This window comes from Trachemys scripta, chromosome 4, assembly GCF_013100865.1.
Source record: "Trachemys scripta elegans isolate TJP31775 chromosome 4, CAS_Tse_1.0, whole genome shotgun sequence".
NCBI classification, from domain to species: Eukaryota; Metazoa; Chordata; order Testudines; family Emydidae; genus Trachemys; species Trachemys scripta.
In genome coordinates, this window is record NC_048301.1 from 63048086 (window position 1) to 63070087 (window position 22002).

Sequence of the window (22002 nt, forward strand, 5' to 3'; positions counted from 1 at the left end):
TCAGATTCAGGTGACACTGTAAACAAGAAGCGGGCAACATTATCTCCTGGGGGCAGTCAGGGGACAAAGAACAGGGAGGCTTAGGTAGGGGATTGGGTTCTGGGGGGCAGTTAGGGGCAGGGGTCCCAGGAGGGGGCAGTCAGGGGACAAGGAGCAGGGAGGCTTAGGTAGGGGATGGGGTTCTGGGGGGCAGTTAGGGGCAGGGGTCCCAGGAGGGGGCAGTCAGGGGACAAGGAGCAGGGGGGGTTGGGGGTTCTGAGGGGAGCAGTCAGGGAGGGAAGCAGGAGGGAGTGGATGGGGATGGGACTCTCCCCCCCTGGCCTCTCTTTTGATTGTTGAAATATGGTAACCCTAGACGAGGGGGAAGCTGGGGGGTGCATGGGGGCTGTCGCCCAGATGCATCCGCTGCAGCCTGCAGGAGCCCCCGGGGGGGGAGGGGGCGCAGCCTGGGCAGGAGGGGTGGGGGGGTGCAGCTGCTCCCCACTAGCGGCGCCGCTGCCTTTGCAGGGCTGCTGCACCCCGCACCATGCCGGCTACTCCATGGCTGGGGCTCGCTGCTACCGCAAACGGGATGCTCTGGCTCTCTGGTGCCTCCGGAAGGTGGCTTCTCCCTGCCGAGCTGCTGCAGCGGCCCAAGCCTGGCAAACCAGTGAGTGGACTCTGGGCGGGGGCCACTGGGGTGGGGTGGGGAGGGCTCGCAGGGGCGCTGTGCACCCTCTAGGGGAGTTCAGGGGGTGGAGAAGGGGGAACCTGGTCTGGGGAGCAGCCCCTGGGCACGGCTGGCCCCTGGGGTCTATAAAGGCTCGTTGGGATTTGCCCCTCAATGAACCAATGTGCAAGGAGGGGAGGTGGAAGTTTCACCTAGGGCGCAAAATATCCTTGCACCGGACCTGCCCCAGGGGGTGTGTGCACCCCAGGTTAAGAACCACTGCACTAAACTGATAAGATCTGTATTTTCATTTAATTTTAAATGAAGCTTCTTAAACATTTTAAAAAACTTTACATACAACAATAGTTTATAGACTTATAGAGGGAGACCTTCTAAAAACATTAAAATGTATTACTGGCACGCGAAACCTTAAATTAGAGTGAATAAATGAAGACTCGGCACACCACTTCTGAAAGGTTGCCAACCCCTGCTCTAAAGCTTTACATTGTTTTATGTTTGAATGCAGGTTTTTTTTGTTTTTTTGGGGGGGTTTTTTTGGACATAATTCTACATTTGTAAGTTCAACTTTCATGATAAAGAGATTGCACTACAGTACTTGTATTAGGTGAATTGAAAAAACACTATTTCTTCTGGGGATTTTTATACAGTGCAAGTACTTCTAATCAAAAATATAGAGTGAGCACTATACACTTTGTATTGTGTTGTAATTGAAATCAATATATTTGAAAATGTAGAAAACATCCAAAAATATGTAAATAAATGGTATTCTATTGTTTAACAGTGCGATTAATCATGATTAATTATTTTAATCACTTGACAACCCTAATATATACATATGCAATTAGATTGTACATATAACCCTGCATCATTCCCTTTTCCTTGATATTTTAACTTGATTGAGAAGTCTCTCAATAGACTGTATGCTCTAGAGTTCAGGGACTTGTCTTCTGTTTATTTTCCTATGAAGCACCTAGCACTCTTGTGGGCATTCTGTAATAATTTATTAATAGTAACAGCGTTGCTTTTTGCCTATCACTGATTAAAGTGCTGTATCTGGCTCAGATTTTGAAGTCATTACTAAACTAGCTGAGAATCTCCTCAGAGAGCTCTCTTAAATTTGGGAACCACAGGGTAAGGGTAAGGGGGCATGACTAGACTTGTGTTAAGTGGATTTCAGTGACTCAGGGCTATAGTGTGATTAATAGTGATTACAGTTACTGAGTCTCCATGGGTCAAGGACATAATATATACTTATATAGTCACGCAGTGTATGAAAGCCTCTGATTTTTTGTCTTGGATTATTTTCACAGCTCTTTCCTGAAGAGGGAGACCACCTCTGAATTATCTACCTCACCAAATACCTATAAATGCCATGAAGGCAATGCACCATGGAAAACGCTGTCTCTAGAATATCTACCCAGAACAATTAAAGATAATTCCAGGGGAGATTACCTTAATGATGAGAGGTATAGGTCCTTCGCAACACAGAGACAGCTAACTAAAAAACAAAAGACATCACTGTTTGGAAATAAAAAAGGAGCAGAAAAAGACTGTAATGGTTCAGTTATCATATTACATATCAACAAAGATAATAAAAAAATGGAAAAATTAGATGATAGACTTGTACAAACTGACCTTCAAAGCCAGACCTCTAAGAACCTCTCTTCCGATCAGCTTAAGAAGAAAGGTGAACTCGAAACCTTTATTACAGGGACACAAGTGACCAAAGTGAAGGTATTAGGAGATTCAAGTCAGCCTACAGGGAGACAGCTAGAAGAAAGTGAAGCCCAGGCATCTCATAAAAAGTCTAGAATGGATTTAAGAGGAGAGCGCCAAGATTCACTTCCAGAAAGCTTTACTAAGGAAGTGAAAAAATCAATAGTGCGTGGAAAGCCACCATCAGGTTATCTAAGTCAAACAGCAAGGAACTTGAAAAGAGAGCCAAAGTCATCCTTGCCAAGTCATGATAGGCAGTTAGTGGAAAAGCAGGAGTTTCTGATGACGGCTACTTCAGTAGGAAACCTTAATAAGATAAACATCCAGACACCACTCCGTTACATTGAAAAAAAATGGCACAGTGCTGAGGTGTTGAGTGTTGGAATCTCAAAAACAGCCACAGATCTGCTAGGGAACTGGCAAGAGGATGATGAAAATGACTTTTCTGATACTGATAGTTCCTACTCTGTGGATTCTCTCTCCTGTGCTTATGCAAAAGCCTTGACTGAGCAACTGAAACAGGAAGATTCAGACAGGAATAAATGTATCACCAACCCAGAAGATTCTGAAAGTGATGATAGTCAGATGTCTCAAGACTCTCTGGTAGAAAAAGAAAATAAAGCCAAAAAACGAAGTAAAAAACGTTTTCACAAATTAGTGGTTCACCAAGAGCCAGTTAAGTTTTACAAAGACAGATACGATCACCATATCTCACCTTTGGTGACCTCATCCACATCACGCAATGGATTGGCAAAGACTGAAAGAAGCTTTTCTCTGGATAGCTTAGCTGATGCAGAAGAGGTGTTAGCAGAAGATCTGGTAGAAGAATCCAAATCTGATTCATCTGATGAAGTGCCTGCAGAGATATTTTGGAGGCTGCAGAGTCCTAGGTCCCCAGCCATACAGACTGAGGAATACCAGAAGCCTGGAGCCTGTGATAAAGATGTAAAAGGAACAAATTATGATCTAAAACAGAGCAGTTCTTTTTATCTGGGTACTCAAACACCGTCCATTTGCAATAACACTTGCAAACAGCCATTAAAAGAGATGAAGGTTTGTTCTGTAGAACAAGAAGGATCGTTTGATCAAAGACTTAATTCTACAGGTGGAAACCCTTTGATGCTCATTGATGCTTTGTCTTCATATGACTCCAAAAGTGAAATCAACAGCCCCAGAATAGCTGTACCTTCTTTTCATAAAAATTTACAATTTTGTGGTGCTCATCTGAGCAAGCTGGAATGTTGGATGAAGAAAGATGACCTAAAGCAGTCAGCTGCTGAAGTATCTTTTGTCTCTGGCTATAAGCAGTTACATAGTATTTCTCATTTATCACATGGCGTAAATGAGATAAACGCAACTTTCTCCTCTGATGGATCAGAAATACCATTACCAGAAACAACACATTTTGAGATAGATGAAAACAAAGTTCCTGAGAGTGGATCTTTATTAAGTAAGATGGTCAAAGAAAATGCAAATTCTGATGAAAATTCTGTCTTAGAATCTCAAGATGTTAGGTCATTGTTTGTCAGTTCAATAGGACCGAGTACTTCATGTGTCCCCATTTCAGCATTTTCAGCAAAACGTGGTTATTATGAAGATGTCAAGTCAGTTCATCCTAAACACAAACAGCTTACTGTATCATCTACTTATGGATCTACTGTTGAATACACACAACAGTATAGCTGTTTGAAAAAAACCTCTGTGACAGATTGTTTGTTACCAGTATCTGGAAAAGAAGAGGGCTCTCTCCCCACAATTTATCCTGAACTGCCCAAGGATCAGGATTCTAAAAAAATATCATTAATTTCAACACCATCTACATATGTTTTACAGCAGAGAAATGATCATGGAGATTCTGATTTAGAAGATAACTTCTTTAGAACTATTGAAAAAGAAGACACGGGTAATGATTGTGATAATTTGATAACGGAATCAAAACCATTAGATTCAAACTCTAGAGATGCATCTGTCAATGCAGCTGCCAGTGGATTGTCTAAAGGGCTGTGTCCTGATACAGCTTCAATACCCACAGTAGGAATATCTTCAGAAAAACAGGGAATATATGAAAAACATGGTCAGCTCTCTGCAAAAGAGGGAACATCAACATCCTGTGATGAGGGTTTCTTTCTCAGTGACATGTCAAACAAGAATAGGAATACTGGTATAAAGAAAAGTTATACACTTCAGACTTCTGTTGAACAAGGAGAAAATTCTGCTGGGAAAGTAGGTCTACTCAGTTACAGGGGGAATAATTTTAAATCTGTGCAGAAGATTGATTACCAACAGTTGTCTGCGGGAGAAATAACCATAGACAAAGATTTTTCTTCTGAAAGAAAACCCTGTCACACTGGTCCTGCAGCCTTTCCCCAGGATGCTAGTTATGACCAATTCACAACATCAATAGACACTTTTCAGAAAGAGTTGGTCTGTAATACAACAAGTAGAGATATCCTAATTGAAACTGCCTTGGAGGCCCCTTCATTCAGAGATACTGAAAAATATGAACAGAAGGAGGAAAATCTGTGTTCACAAAATAATTGTGAAATTCAAAGGAAAATTGTTTTAAAGAATGATTTTCTTGTAAATTCACAGGCTGACAATCCTGAAAGTTGCTTATCCCTACAGGTTTTGGGAAACACCACATTATGTCCTGAGACTATAAGAAAAGAAAGCAGTGAAAGTAAAGAAAAACATAATTTGAGTTCTCACCCTGTAGGCCAGGAAAGGTCTTCATCCAAATATAGAAATTTGGTGGTAGATGAATTAAGATACCTTAATGTGAATTTAAATGGAAAAAACACTGAGCTCTCAACTGCAGCTACTTGTGAAATTAGAGATGAATCCACCTCACAGGCCAACTCAAGTGAATTTTACTATGACACAGCAAAAACTAATCTTTTCCTACGTGCTTCTGAAGCTGAGAAATATAATACACAACTGCAGGATCTTACAGCGATTAATGAAATTTGTGATACCAGATCTAATCTCAGTATAGAAAACAATGTTGAAAAAAGTTGTTGTTCTGAAATGAATTCTAATTGCCTCTGCACAGTGTGCTGCTTAAAATCTGAAGAGCAGAAAAACAATATGTATAAAAAGGCTTTTGAAGGTCTTGTGGGATATGATGCAGCCGTTCTCTCTGATGATACTCAGACCAAGAACAAATCCTTTCCTGAATCAAGAGAAGAGAGTGAAACTGCTTTTTCTTGTATGGTTCATAGTGAAAGTGATTTCTCAGGAGAGGTTTTGTTTGTTGGAGGAACCAGTAATTATGTAAAACCAAACTCTGGAAAAGTGCTTGAACACAATACAATTATATCAGACACTGCTTTCCAAGAAGGGAGTCCAAGTGTGAATAACAAATCTGAATGCACAAAGAAGGCAGCTGATCCTGAAGATGAAATTATCCTGGAAGAGACTTTGGTTCCCTATCAGAGTAAAAAAGTAAACACCACTGAAGAAATTGCTAAACTGGTTAACAGTGTCATCAAGTTGGAAAGCAATATTTTGGAAATTAAAGCTAGACAGACTGAAACCTTACATAACTACTCTGTAGTTGAAGCCCAATGTGATATTGCAGAAAGGAGCAGAAATAATTTGGAAAACAAAAGTCTGGTTCAGAGATCAAAAGATCCCAGTGATCTTGTGGCTTGCAAAGATCACCATGAGTTTTACAAAAAGCTGCACACAACAGTACTGCATGAAGAGGCAGAGAAAGAAGAATCGGGTGTATATAGTGTTGGTGGTGCAGGACACACTGATGAATCAAAAACAGTGGAGATTTCTGACAGCTGCATTCAGACAAGTAGCTGTCATGAAAATAAAAGGAAAGCAAACATGGAAATAAATTATCGTTCAACAGAGACTGAAGCTGCTTCTAAAAGCATTCCTTCATCACTGCGTTCCAGCTCATCGGATTTCTCTGAGAATACTATGGGCTTCCTTGATACTTATGAGGAGTTGAAGCAGACTAACAGAATAATAGAAAATGTGTTGAATACTGAAAGCATAGCCAGAACAATACCAGGTAGTTGTGGAGAAGAGAACTCTTTAGAAAACGGTGAAAAGGAACCAAAAAATGCTTCTAGCAATACAAGTGAAATTTGTATAACAGACTGCTTGGTGGTGGCCCATCAGAACTTTTTTCAACAAAACAGAGTTGATGAAAGCATAGCTAACTCCAAAATGATTGGGAGTGAGGAACAAACTAATGTAAAAGACCATGAGATGTTGGTTAGCACAGGGAGAGGTGAACTGCACACAAATGTAAATGTTGTTTCATTTACACAAGAGACTCCAGCTCTAGATCAGATGTATTCTGACACAGACAACAGTGAAAAATTTATAATTGAATCTGAGATCCCAGAAAGATACTTTACAGCTTCCAAACTAGAAGAACAAGATGTTTTGTCAGTCGATACTTTAAGGTTAACAGGAGGTAGCCATGATGCAATTGAAAAGAAGGGCAAGACAGGTATAATGAATAAATTGGTGGAAGACATCAATAACTGTGATAGGTCAGCTGATAATAGTGAGCAAAATGTAATCAGAGGAAAATCTGGAAGACTTATTAAAGAGAATAGCAATACAGATAAGAGTTCTTATACCGACTATCCCGAGTGTGGGGTGTCTGAAGATTTGGATGTAAATTTTATTGGAAGCAAACTTGATAATTTTGAATCTGATCCAATGCACTTCATAGCACAAGAGAAGGAGAAAACACATCTGATAAATATGGTACAAATGGCTAAAGCAGATGTAATAAATGAAAGTTTGAAAACATATGATGCGTCTGTTTTTAGAACAGATAAAGAAAGGAAAGCTTTCAAAGAAAACATTGAGAGTCGAGAACTGACTGCTTCACAAAATCAAAATGAAGTTCCACCTGAAAACAAAGGCAGCCACCAACTGACAAATAATAAATTAAATGAGATCTTAAAAGAAAGTCATTGGGTATCTAAAGATTGTTCTAGAAATGATGCCAATGATTCCTCAGTACCTAATAAACAACAGCGTACCCCAGAAACTATAAAGTCTTCTGAAGAAACTCAACAGTATTTGCTTAAAGTCTTTCCATGTCAGTCTGTAAATCATCCTTTATATTTTGGAATAAATACCAGCACAGAAGTTGTGCAGGATGATCCCACTGTGTTAAGAGGACATGTAAAGTCATTTAATAGCAATGCTGGTACGGGAGTTGTTCTTCCTTATTATGAAACATTAGTGGAGAACGATGTGCATGTTGGAACACCCAGTACGCTTAACAAAGAGAGACGAGATGAATCATTTTCTGATAAAATGCAAAATAAAGACCGTGACTTTCTGCAAACCATGATCATGCAGAACAAGCAGAGGGAAGGACACTTTGTATTAAACAACACATCTAATTATGCTGTATCTGGGCAATTTCCTGATAAGGATGACATAAATTCAACTTCCTCTATTGCAGGGTGTCATGAATCCATAATTGTTACACCTAGTGAAGGCACAAAAAATAATTCAGTTTCCCTGGGAAGGTTAGAGTCTCCTGAAGATATAATTCAAAATGTGAGCAATTCTGACACAGAGCACAGCACAGGCTTAAGTGTGGGAGGAAAAACAAAAGTTCGTTTTAATTCCTTAGATGATATAGTTCAAGAAGGAAGTATGGCTGCATCAATGGCTGTGTCTGGTCCACAGACTTCAGATAATGAAAATCTGCTTTCCTCTTCAATGTTGAAAGATAATGCTAAGAAAGAGAAAAGAAAGCAATCACTACCAGAGGTCTGTTCTCAGAAAGCTTTTCAAAATATTAATATATGTCAGAAAGAATTAGCACAATGCAATCAGACAGAGAAATGTTCAGCTGCAGACTATATTAAAACAGACTGTAGAAGTAATAGTGAAAGGATTCCTGATGTATTTGGATATCAAACTGAACCCAGTGAGATTCAGGCATACAGGGCTTCTAGAGATCTTTGTGTGGGATATCCAGACAACTCTGCAGTTGCTTCTGAGACCTTTTTAGAAAGTATTAATCAACCCTTGTGGAAAAATGCTCATTATGATGAACACTCTGCAAGATATAATATGAATTCTTCTGTTTCTAAATATTCTGCTGGTCTGCTGAAGAATAGCCCTGCTACACTTGCAAATGTATTGGTAGACAACAGAGAAGACAAATGTAAAATTGATGCTGTTTGTTTTGGAAAAACAAAATACTTTGAAAGTGAATCATTAGATTTGGATGTGCCTATACTTGTTTCTGATGATCTCTCTGTAAATCAGAAAGATGATGAAAGCAAAATTTGTTCTGTAGTGGGAAAGAGAGAGAGAACAAACACACAGCATGATGAAATCACTAAAGAGGTCGTTGGAGTAGATCAAAAGCAAGAACAAAGTCAAGATTCTTTCCAGATTTGCCAAGGTGTAAAAGAAAAAATATTGTGTTTATACCCAGAAGACTATATTGGTAGTTCTGGCATGAAACTACCAGAGAAGAGCTTGCTTACATATCAAAGTCTTGAACAAATTAGCAATAAGGAAACAAAATTTCTTACCTTATGCACTGTGGAAGATGTTCCAGCTTATACAACATTTCAAAGTTCCAACAATCTTAGTACCTTTGAAACCTCTAATTTGCCAGAAGACTCCAAATCTCTGAAATTTAGGCAGCTTGATGACTCGTTGCATGACATTTCTTTGACTGACCGGTTGTCATCTACTTTTACAAATCCTCATTCTCTACAAGAAAGACAAGAGAGAGAGTTTCCTCGAGCATTTCCAAAAGTTTCTTACCCATCATTAAAAATGTTTTCAGAGTATCCTCTTACTGCTGACATTGGTTACAATGAAACTAGCAGATACGATGTTTCACATACAACTACTTCAAACTGTTCTGCATTTGATATAGTTCAAATGCAAGAGAGTCAATCTGATGATGCTGTGATATTTGACCAGCAGCCATCTGCTTCAACAAGTATTGTACTTTCTCTTACGAAAGAAAAGGGACATTTCCCAGTAGCTGATACAAAATCTACCTCTCAAGGATATCCTGCTGAAGATGGAAAATCAATACATAAAAGTAACTCTGAACAACTCAACAATGAAACAGAGGTTGATAAACAACCCTGGGATAAAGTTTCGCTACAACAAGCATTTTTAGAAAACCTAAGGAAAGTAGAAAATGATGTTTCTATGCCATCATCATTAGCTGTTGGGGATGCTAGAAGAGCAACTCTTAATAAAGAAGAAAATATGAGAGAGAGAATTAGCAGAAATGAGAAGTCACTTACTGCAACAGACAGGAAGCAGAGAAGAACATTTTTAAGAAAAGATCCTGTTGAAAATCAAACCATAGCATCATCAGTTTTTGCTAACGAGGACCCACAAATTACAATATTGCAAAACCCATGTTCAGGAAACATTAGTGTGGATTCCAGGTACATGTACAATCTGTATGGGCGAGTATGTCCCACAGATAACAATGCTGCTGATCCCAAAGAAACATATCACGCTGCCTCAAATTTTGAAATAAATTCATGTGCACATTTACAAGACAATTGGCAGGTTGGGCATGCCAGGGAAAAGGATCAAAGTAGAGCAAATGTAAGCAGTGGAAAAGATATGGTCCATTGCAAAAATAATTCATGTTCAAATGTTGATAGTCCTGACAATTCTCGGATAGTGGCAGATAATATAATGAAGATTAAGCGAAAGACTTCAAAATCAGAAAGGCTAAATCTTTCTCAGAAAAATGAGAATACATCCTTCAAAATGTTACCAGAAAACAGTTGTTTGCCTCCACAGGAACCCAAGTTGGTATTACTTAGGAATGAAAAATCATACTTTACTGCACAAAATACAAAGCATTGCAGACAAGATGAACAAAGAAATTGTTTACAGAATCACATATTGTCAGCCCCAGCTATTTCTGCAATCTCTGATCTTGAATACACTTCAGAAGTTTCGTCTAAGGCACATCTTTCTTTGTATCCTGCCTCTAAATCTTTACAAGAATTGAATATGAGTGTTGAGCCTCCATCTCCAACTGAAGATGATCTTCATGGAATTGAAAGATTTTCAAAATTGGAGTTAGATAATTTCATACTGGCTAAATATAAACCTAGATTGCAGCAGAGATTGGTACAAACTCAGAGACTTGCTAATTATGATCCAAAAAGCTCACAAAACTATGGGGAGAGAAGCCGAGGCAGCAATTCCTTAGAGCCCTCTGCTATTCACTATTCAACTGCTTTGGCACATAGAGCTGGTCGTTCCATGGATATAGAAGTAAAAAAACATTCAGTTAATACTTCTTTACCACAGTGCAATGAAGAGACAATTGAAGAATTGAGAGATCAACCAGAAGAAACAGATTTATTTTTACAGGACAATAAAGATGCAATGCATTTTAGTTCAAGTGATATCAATCCATACATTCATCCATGGCAGCAAGATGGACTCTGCAAGATTGGTTGGAAGCAGTATGTTTTTGGTAGTGCAAGTGATGTCTCTTGCAGTCAGCCTCCTCTAAGCCTGGATAATCATAAGGTTATGAGATGCTCCAGTGTGGATAATGGACTGAACTCTCAAAACTCCCCTTTTCACTCTCATCTCAGTTCTTATGCTAATGCAAAAGTACTATCAAGCACTTTAAGCAGCATTGAAGACCCCCAGGGATGGGATGATGTGAGACAGGGCTTTGAATCTACATATTCAAGTGACAACAGCAAGCATTATGTAAATGTATCCAGTGAGATACTTGAAACAACCCCCAAAAACAGAATTTCAACATTTGAGAATTCTTCTGAGCAACCTGGAAACACTTCCATGCAAGTTGATGAAATTGTACTCCTCTACCCTTCTGAGTCAGAAACAGCCTCCAAAAAAACACAAGGCATTACTTGTGAGCAGGGAACACAAACAATGGCTACAGGAAGGTATAAAAGACAGAAAAGGCACCGGAGAAGTTATACAGATGTTTCTGCAAGAAAACAAGATGCAAGTAGGAGTTCATTTCAGCGACCTTCTTCTTGGACGAGCATGCAGAATCTGTCCATCCACCTATCACAGCTTCTTCATAACACTTCCGAGCTGCTGGGAAACCTCTCCCAACAGAATGTTATAGATAACGAGCAGAATGCCAAAATCAATCAAAGAGGAATTGCTGAAGAGATTGTAAGGGCTGCTATGTCAGACAGTTGTACTCAAACTACAGGAGATGTAGGCATTCAAGCTGATATTTCAGAACATCCTCAAAGCAAAAACAAAGAAAATCTATTGCAGGCAAAAATTGAAAATGAATCGATGAAAGCTCAGGAAGTGAATGTGATTGTGAAAGTGGTAGGTTCAGATACTGTATATAGGTCTCAGGAAAAGAAAGATGTAGGTCTGACTATTCAAGCGAGAACTCCAGAAAGCATTGAAATGAGAATGCAGAGCATGCCTGACTTCAGTGACTCTGCTGCTAATATTTTGGGAGATTCCTTTATGCATCTGCCTTCATTAGCCAGAGCCTCCACTCCTATTTTAGATTTTCAGAAACCACCATTCAGCACACAGCAGAATGTTGCTTTTGGCAGTCCCACAGTTTCTCCTGTTGTATCATCTTCACTGAGTTCAGGACAAGATGAATCTTCATGCACAGTAGTTAGCAGCTCTACTTCTAGTACATCTCAATCTCCAGCACATTACGTTCAGGATAAGAGAACTGTTGATGAATCTGATATTGCAGTAGTAAGGAAGCTATGTTATAAAAACACTTCATTAGTTGACAGAGCCTCTTCCCCTATTCTAACACTTAGTGCAAATCCAAGCAACCAGGTTACCTGTAGCAAGTCCATTTGGTCTATCAAGGGATCTGTGGAACATCCTCTTGATACTTCAAGTTCCTTTAATCAAAGAAAGCAAGGCTCACGTTCATGTTCTGGCTTGGGCACCTTGGAGCCTCATGTAGACAATTCTTCACAAACAGAAACAGACAATGAATCTACCACTTCTAGAAATAGCAAGGAAGTGACCAAGAAATCTGGAAGTTTCTCAGATAAGAACACGGCTAAAGAGTTCTTAGGAATAGGTGTTACAAAAGAATTGAAGGAAAAGCACAGATTCACTGTTGACGCGCACACTACAATTCGTGCAAAAAGACTGTATCATTCAAGTAGCACTTTAGAGGTTTCTGGCCATGGGGAATATCTAGTTGATGATCTCAAAGAGCACATTCCAATGGAACGTTCACTACATTGTATGTATGCCACCAGAAGAGGAAGAGGCTCTTCAGGAAGAATCAGATATGACAGAACCACTGGAAGTTCTGATGCCTCTTTGATTAAAAACCACTCTCAGACTTCTTATGTTGAGGAATGTAGACATTCCCCTCCAAATTCTGACTTGCTTTTTAATCAAGAAATTAGCACGTGTTGGTCAAGCAAGACAAATGCTGATGGATCTCCAGAACATCAGATAGAAGCCTCTTCTGCACAGTTCCACCATTCCTTTTGGAAAAATCAAAATAGCTGCCCTTTTCCACTTTCTAAAATGAGTGACATGCATGTACCCCTTCAAGATGATGATACAGCATCGGCTTCTGCAAGTGAATGTAATACTGAAATTCTACTAAACGAGAATGACTCCTTAGTGAATACACACAGGCCACGAAGCTATAGTCTTCGTGACTTGCCCCTACACAATAAATTTAGCAACTGGTGTGGAGTGAAGGGCAGTCCTCCATCCTCAATAATTAGCTTGACTGGCAGTGCTGCTGATTTACAAAATCAAATGGAAAAGAAGCCAGTCAGCAAACAAGCAACTGAAACAGAAGTGAAATCCCAGCCTTGGGAAAGTAGAACAAGAGAAATTGAGAGACTTCGAAGAGAGCGTGCCCAGATTATGTCTGGCATACATCTGGATATGAAGCAGCACCCTCTTACCGTAGAGCTTACTGAAGCAAAGCTGAATTATGGAATTGGGGAAACAGATGCACTGCTGAGAATTCTTCAGAATGGAATAGGGGAGGATCTGACTTCAGTTCCCATAAAGCAGCAACTTTATGAAAGGTAAATTACTTAAAATAGTTTTGTGTGGAATCTCATGCATTTTAAATATACTTTAATAATAATAATAATTAATAATAAACATAACAAGTGTTAAATATTCAGTTTATTAAAAGATCTTATCTCGAGGACAGAAAAATTTGTGTGAACAAGCGTAACGTTAAGATTCTCTTACCCATAGTAAATGATAATTAAGAACAAGGCTTTTGCTGTAATAATGGAAATGGGAAGAAGTACAAGCTACAGATTATTCAGGTCTAGTGTCCTCCTTCTACTAAGTGAACCAAAATCATTAGCAGCTATGAGAATCACACGCACCAATCTCTGCCTTGTGAGCCATTGGAGTAGGATTCTGTTGATGAGTTACTGCAATGTAAAAAATTTGATGCCTCAGTATTTTTTATAGCAATATTTCATTCTTGGTTCTGTTAGTAAATACTGCTATGTGAAGGTGGCAAAAACAAATAATAATAAAAAAGACAATGGTGGAGAAACTAGGAAAAATTAAGCCCTTTTTATAGGATTCTTATAATAGTGTAATATTTGTATTGGAAATCAGGAAGTTGTTATAACCTATAAGCTTAAGACCAGTATTGAGCTTATCTCTTGATTCCCCCCCCCCCCCCCCCCCCCCGTAATTAAAAACATGAAAGGGAGTTCTAATTCTTTGTACTCATTTCCTACTATTTTAATGGTTTAGCATTTCTGAAACTCTTGTGATCATGTCACTGAGAGGGGCTGTGCAGGAGTCCTTTGTTAGATTCTTGTGAATTTCATGTTTTCATTTTACCTGGTTTTCAGGGGTTTTAGCAGTGGAATATATCACTCTGGAAAACTGAGCTTTGTAACTTTACCAGGCGCATACCTTGTAACTCTGACCTTGTACCCTTTAATAGGCACATGAAGACAATCGAAGCCCTGAGAAAGCAGAGGGAGGAAAGGCTGCAGAGCTTTAGGAGAACCCGCAGTCTCAGTCCACAAAAGCATCTGAGCCTGTTGCAGATGTTGGACACAAACCAGCGGGATCTGGATCTCCCCAGCAGACGCCGAGAGTACCTGCAGCAACTGAGAAGAAATGTAGTAGAAAATACTAGGTAGGGACACATAAACTTCAGCTTTGGGAACCCATGCTGCCCTCAGGTGTACATGCACAACTCCCATTTTATTCACTAAGGTGGACAGTAATGTGTGTGTGTGTGGTAAAATGAGCACATAGATTCTCCTATGGAATGCCAGATGTAGAAGTGGTGAACTTTGGGGCAGGAGAGTTGTTTATTATTTTGTTCTAGAGAAGGCAAAAACTTTCCGTACAAGTTTTGGTCAATTTGATTTCACTTTTCAAACTATTAACCTAGAAAAGATTCTCATGACTTAGGGAGAACTAAGGTTCCTGACTGCGAAGGAAATGCCGCATAATTCATATCTAGCTAGTTTTAATTGATAGTCTAAAGTAGTAAACCATGGACTTATTTTTGCACATATACAATGTTTAGCAAAAGACTTTTTTAAAAGCAAAAGCAAGATTGCACCCCACTTATTATGAATTACTCACCAACCTCTCCTTTCACTCCCCACCCAAAAAACCAAGGAAGAGAGATGGGATTTGCATTATGCTCTAAATATCAACAAACTTGGGCTCTGTCAGACCATTGAGAGAAGTGAATTCCAAAGTCTAAGGGCTCTCTGCTGAGAACCCCAGCCCCGAGCTGTTTGAATTTAGAGACTGCCCCAGCTGAACTTTGCTGCCCTGGTGGTAGATGGGGAGAGAGGCAGTCTAATAGATAATTGGGACCCTTGTTTTACTGAGCTTAATAGATCAAAATCAGCACCTTAAGTTGCTCCTGTATGTTAATAGGATGTCACAGAGGTGTAAGTATTCTCACTGTGATGAATACTAGACATGCACCCTGAATCCAATTTTCAAGCCTGCAAAGGAGATGTGAATGTGGTGATTGCACAGTCTGGGAACTGGGAACAGCAGGTAGGAAAGGATAAGTGATGCATCTCATGCCAAGGCTTTCCATTTCCCTGTGAGAAGATCGTGTCAGAGGTGGTCACTGAGTTGACTCACCGTGGGAGTTCCATGCTGCCCATTAAGAGAGAGAGTGAGAGAATTAGAGGCATGTGTTTGGGGGAGGGGAGGGCAGGAGTGAGGTGTTAACCAAGAAGCAAGAGGGGGCATAGTGGGGTGATGAGATGGGGCTGTTGTTTCAGTAGAACATGCATTGGTGAGTTTTGTTACTGCTGCAGATACAGTTCTTCTTCACACATAATCATACATATTGAAGATTTTGTATTTAAATAAGAGAGAAGCTAGGTAGCTATTCAGAAGCTCTTCCGTGACGCAGGGAAGGAGAGTCTTTTTTAGGAATAATCCTGTTTTCCTTATTATGAAGTTCCTTGTTCAGTGTTGGAAGAAAGCAACTCTTTCTGTGATTCTTTACCATTGTCCCATGGCATTGTATCAGACATTCCTTAGTGTGTCTTTTTCCCACCCCCAATCTTTAGAGTCCAAGAACCACAGAGGAGGATTGCCCAGTATCCTTCAGAGATTGAACTACTACTCCGAGACTATCAGAGGGCACGAGAGGAGGCCAAGACTGAAATTGCAAGAGCAAGGGACAAACTTCGGGAGAGAGCTGAGCAAGAAAAGAGACGTATACGAGAGCAAATATTTTCTCATCTACAGAAGGTGAGCATTAAATTACAGTAGTTACTGAACTGTTCTGCATGGCTCAGGTTAATGCAAGTTATTTATTTATTTATTTTTAAGTAACCGTGATAGTGATTAAGCCCAAGGCAGATCTTTATCTTTAATTTTGCCTGTTAAGGAGGTAAAGGTAATAAGGAATAATCTTGTTAACTTGTATTTAAAAACAAATAACCCCACACTGATTTACTGGTGGTGCTTCTGGACTACCTTTGTGCAATAGTGTCATTTTATTGACAATCAGTATGCCAAGACTCCTAAGCTTCACTCACTGTATGAGAGGATGTCTTTAAGCCACAAGTGCTGGATATTAATGCATGTAGTGACTCTACTGATGCAGGCTTAATATGGTTGAATTCTGTATGTTAAAATGACAAGATGAAAAGAAAATCTTTCGCCATCCTTTTTAGTCTGCTTCTCTCTCTTTCTCTTTAGTCTGGTGTGTGTGTCCATTTGTTTTGTATTTTGTCACCCTTACTGCGCACACGAGAGTTTTGTTGGGGTTTTTTGTCTGACTTTGGAATGGTACCATGTTACCTTCAGGTCACTCTGCCTAATTTGTGACCATATTTTTCCTATAGCAACTACTTTGTCACCTCTTCTGAGCAGAAGCTGCAGTAACCCTCTGAGACGTTCCCCAGGGTCCAATCTGGACTGTTGAACAGTGGTGTTTCCTTAATTCTCTAACCTGGGGTGCCTTTTACACTGCTTTGGGGTCAGAACAGCCACCCCTAGCCTGCTCACACATCCTTCCGCATGTAAATTCACTCCCAGCTAAATACATGAGCACTCTGACCAGTCATTCATGAATTACGTACAGGGCAACACCCACAAGCTCTCTAATCCCAGTCTTGTTCCCCTAGAAATGTGTATCTTGTACTGTCCAGCACACTACTACTGAACAACGCACACTCATAGAAAGTCCACCATTTCATCAAAGGAAAATGGGTATATGCACAAGCCTTGTTATCCCAAGTGGAGTTTCCCACACATTTGAATCCAAACGCTCTGGTTAAGATAAAACAATAAGATAAATTTATTAACTACAGAAAGATAGATTTTAAGTGATTACAAGTGATGATGCATAAAAGTCAGGATTGGTTACAAAAGAAAATAAGAGTAATATTCAAGCTAATACCTAACTTAACAAGCTAGGTGAACTTAAAAGCAAAGATTTTGTGTCACCATACGCTGTTGTAAATTTCATAGGCTAGGTCTCCTTTCAGCCTGGAACCACTCCCTCCTTAGTTTAGTTCTTTGAGAGTCACTGATGTCATGAGCAGAGATGAGAGGAGGAGAGGTGAAGTCAAGTGTTTTTCTCCCCCTTGATAATTCAGTTTCTTGTGCTAGAAACGTCCTTGCTGAGTCATGGTGACACACAGTTCATTGTGTATGTGAGGTTTGAATCGTCCCTGTGATGAAATGTAAATTTATTGTTTACACTTTCCCGTTGCTAGAGAAGGGCTGCTTAAGCTGGTGATAGCTCTTTAAAACCTGGCTGGGGTGCCAGTGAGTCTTTGTCTCTGACAAACTGATTTGGCCCTGCCTTTCTAACTATAGTACATGTTACATCAGTGTTACACACATTTTACTAGGACAGTAATGTTCAGCAGATTTTGAGTTTTCAAATGATATCTCACAAGGCATACTGTGTACAAAATTTATCATAGTCTTGTAAAAGTAGTGACCATAGTATAGACTGTCACAAGCTCTTCTCATATGTGACAGGTAATTCAGGAGACTGTCACTTCATTGCCTCTGCCTCCTTTAACATGCTAAGCAGTCAGTAGATAATTGAGCATCGGCCAAATCTATCTCAGCTTCTGCATTATGGAAGTCTGTGAAAGTTCTTCATCGGAACTGGCAAACTAAACTTGCAACTGCCTTTCTGGTGAAAAAAACATCTAAGGGTTTTTAGTATTTTCTTGTCATCAGTTAATTAACTTTGCTACTTTAAGGCTCGCATAGAGTAGTTACAGCTAAAGTAAAATCTTCAGTCCTGCCAGTGAGTTATGTCAAGGCAGGGACTCACTTGAAGAGATGCAAAGAGGAACAATTGGAATTTCAAGGAGATTGTTTGTTTATTTCCCCCCCCATCCCCCCGCCCCCTGAAAATCTGTTGCTGGTTTGACAGCCTGGAAACTTGAAATCCTTTATCTAAAAACCAGAAGCAGCACAGGTCATGACCATTCAGGGTTCCCCCAGCTTGCCACACTCTTGACCTGGAGTGGCCACATGAATGGTTTATATGAATGGTATATATCATTCAGTCTCCATGATCCATACAGTCTTGGACTTTCTGCTGAATTTGCCAACTTAAAGAGTAGTTATCAATAGTATGCTGTCAAACTGGGGAAACTGGGCGCTGCACGGGTTTGTCCTATGTCCAATACTAATCAATATTTTCATTAATGACTTGGATAATGGAGTGGAGAGTGTGCTTATAAAATTTGCTGGATGGCACCCAACTGGGAGGGATTGCTAGCTCTTTGGGGGATAGGATTAGAATCAAAATGACCTTGACAAATTGGAGACTTGGTCTGAAATCAACTAGATGAAATTCAGTAAAGACGAGTGCAAAGTACTACACTTAGGCAGAAAAAGTCAAATTCACAGCTACAAAACAGAGACTAACTGGCTAGGTGGTAGTACTGTTGAAAAGGATCGGGGGCGGAGAGGGGGTGTTATAATGGATCACAAATTGAAAATGAGTCAACAATGTGATGCAGTTGTGAAAAAGGCCAATATCGTTCTGGGGTGTATTAAGAGGAGTGTTGTGTGTAAGACACGGGAGGTAAGTGTCCCGCTCAACTCAGCACTGGTCAGGCTTGGCTGGAGTACTGTGTCCCATTTTGGGCACCACACTTTCAGAAAGATGTGAGCAAATTGGAGAGAATCAAAATAAAAGCAACAAAAATGATAAAAGGTTTAGAAAACCTGACCTGTGAGGAAAGGTTAAAAAAAACTTAGCATGTATAGTCTTGAGAAACTGACTGAAGGGGAGGGGCAGGGGTGTGTGGGGAGACCTGATAGTCTTTAAATAGGTTAAGGGCTGTTTATTAAGAGGACTGTGATCAATTGTTCTCCATGTCCAGTGCAGGTAGAACAAGAAGCAATGGGCTTAAACTGCAGCAAAGGAGATTTAGGTTAGATATTAGAAAAAACTTTTCTTAAGAACTGCCATTGCAGGGGTCTCAAACATTGGTGCACTTCCCCTCCCTTCTATTCTCTGCCTGTGGCACATAACAGTCTAGTCTCCAGTGGGCTGTAATACTGTGGTCTCATTTCAGCTGTTGAATTTACTATGTGAGTGGTGTTGGTGGCCTGTGATACACAGGAGGTCGGACTAGATGATTTAGTGGTCCCTTTTGGCCTGAAACTCTGACTGTGACACTGGAATAGGCTTCCAAGGGAGGTTGTGGAATCCCCATCATTGGAGACCAGGCTAGACCAGTGGTGGGCAACCTGTGGGCCACACACAGCTGAGCCACGAGACAGTTTGCTTACATTGACCGTCCGCAAGCACAGACGCTCACAGCTCCCAGGGGCTGCGGTTTGCCATTCCTGGCCAATGGGAGCTGCGGGAAGTGGCACGGGCCGCAGGGACATGCTTCCCGCAGCTCCCATTGGCCGGGAATGGTGAACTGCAGCCACTGGGAGCTGCGGGCGGCCGTGCCTGCAGACGGTCAATGTAAACAAACTGTCTCGCGGCCTGCCAGCGGATTACCCTGATGGGCTCCAGGTTTCCCACCACTGGGCTAGACGAACATCTGCTGCACAGGGGGTTGGACTTGATGACCTCTTGAGGTCCCTTCCAGCCTTACATTTCTATGCTTCTAAGAATCAGGGTGGTTGTTAGTGTTAGGAGTAGTGGTATTTTTTGTAATGTGAACAGCCACCCACAGAGAATTGGATTTAAATCACCAAATAAGATCACTCCTATTTCATTTCGCAGAGCTACTGTACACTCATTTATTTGGCTAGATGCTAGTGAAGGTAGATAACTCCTACTTTCTAATATGTTTATAACACTGTGGCATCCTTCACAGGAAGAAGCAAAGCTGAAGACACTTGTAAGCACAAGCACTTTATGTACAGATTCCAGCCTAAGTCTTTCCTCTGGCCCAACATCTGGTTATAACAGCAGCAACGCTGCTACTTATGCTGCAAGTAAACTCAGCAAACAGGAAGCACTGGTAAGAGCAGATTGCTGACAGGTCATCAGTGAGGGTAATGCCTTTCTGATTTTTTGATGGTGAGAGGAGGGATGTAATAGCAGAAGGCTTTGTTTTGGGGAAGGTTAATGGTCAATCAGGGCTCTCAACCTATCAAGGTCCAAGTGGGTGCCATGGTCCAAAGATGTTAAATGTGGGTCACCACATTATAATTGCAGAGGAAGATGTCTGAAATGATAGTCTTCACTTCTTTAATATGAACCAAGTTTTGTATAACTTCGATTTCAAGACACTGCATTACTGTTAACAACTCTAACAATTCCACTAGCTAAAAGTTAGGTAACTAGAGCATTCTCAGAGCAAAGTGAAAGGAAAGAGTCTCCATAAACTAATATGTAGATACCAGCTTTGTAAAGAAGGTTTCAGGCTATAAGCATAGCATTTGTTTGATTAGGTACTTTAATTTCTTTCCCTAATCCTCACTCCAAACTATTTTTGCCCTCTTTTGAATAACAGATTTCTCCTGGAAGTGCAGAGCTCCCAAGAGGAGATACAAGAGGTCGCTCAGCTGTTAGAAATAGTCAACTTTATGTGTTAGAGCAACTACAAAAGAATTCAGCATGTGGTAAGTGAAAAAATATGTGCTTAAATTGGGATCCACATCATAAATCTGTGTGGATTTATTATCAATGCGATCATCCAAGTTTGAGTTGATTCTAGATTTTTGAAGCTATCTTGCTACTATGCATCTTCAGAAAAATCTGGACTACCAGTGTCCAGAGTCTAAGGTGGAATTTATTGAAAACTAAAATAGGATGTATTAGTATTACTTTATTTAATTTATTTATTTATATTTCCATAGAAGCTAGGAGCCCCAGTGATGGACCAGAATCTCATTTTGCTAGGCACTGTACAAACAGAGGTTCATATGAACCAGTTCCCATGTTACTACTTGGATATAGTTAACAAAGCAACATATTCAGATAGAAGGACCAGAGTATAAATGCCCCCCCCCCCCCACACACACACACACTCTCTCTCTCTCTCTCGTGTGCACAGGTATTTTGCTATGTAGTGCTATCCTTTAAACCAAACTGCAACTTAATTATGAGTAGGTGGTCTTACGGGCCGAGATGATAAAAACAAGATGTGCATCAGTAGTTCTTGCAGTCCCTCCCATCGTGCCTTGCTTACATTTATGTGATTGAGTGGTTAGAGGATTAGGAGTTAAATAGGTTCTATTCTCAGTTCTGTTACTGATTTACCTCTTCTGCTTCAATCTACCTATTTGCACAATGGACCTAATAATACTTATCTTAATAATACATACTGGTATCACAAGAAGCTCAATATAAGTGAAAAGTATTAATAGCCTTTTGGTTATTTCTGAGCTATCAGCCCTTCTTGATTTTAATCTTCAGTTACTGATTTTGATTGACATTATCCAATTTAGATTTAATCCTGTCTTATTTGAAAAGCTGCAGGGAGTGAAATCTTTTTCCCTAGCATGCTGTCTTACCTTGTTAGTTTTCAGTATTCAATTGAGGTTTGAAAAAATCTGCAACTATGTTCTCCTTTAGTTGTGTAGGCCTAGCAGATGTCAACACAGTACTTCCACTGAGCTTTCATGACAGAAACAAGTATTTTAAAATAAGTGAAGTCTAATGTGGGCTAAACTTTTTGTTGTAGAATTCTGCT

The 22002-nt window shown here is 40.1% G+C and overlaps 1 protein-coding gene across 5 annotated transcripts in view; it reads left to right on the top strand.

The window, feature by feature from the left end:
* The window catches only part of STARD9 (StAR related lipid transfer domain containing 9), a 185864-nt gene that overhangs the window by 151564 nt on the left and 12298 nt on the right, over positions 1-22002 (top strand). For all 5 annotated transcript variants that reach the window (XR_004645546.1, XM_034769183.1, XM_034769182.1 and 2 more), the window contains 5 exons: positions 1981-13422; positions 14316-14513; positions 15928-16111; positions 20179-20325; positions 20821-20929. Coding sequence is in view for 4 of the 5 variants with exons in the window: in XM_034769183.1 (XP_034625074.1) it covers positions 1981-13422; positions 14316-14513; positions 15928-16111; positions 20179-20325; positions 20821-20929 (12080 nt within the window). In the remaining variant the exon portion in view is untranslated. The remainder of the gene's footprint in view (positions 1-1980; positions 13423-14315; positions 14514-15927; positions 16112-20178; positions 20326-20820; positions 20930-22002) is intronic.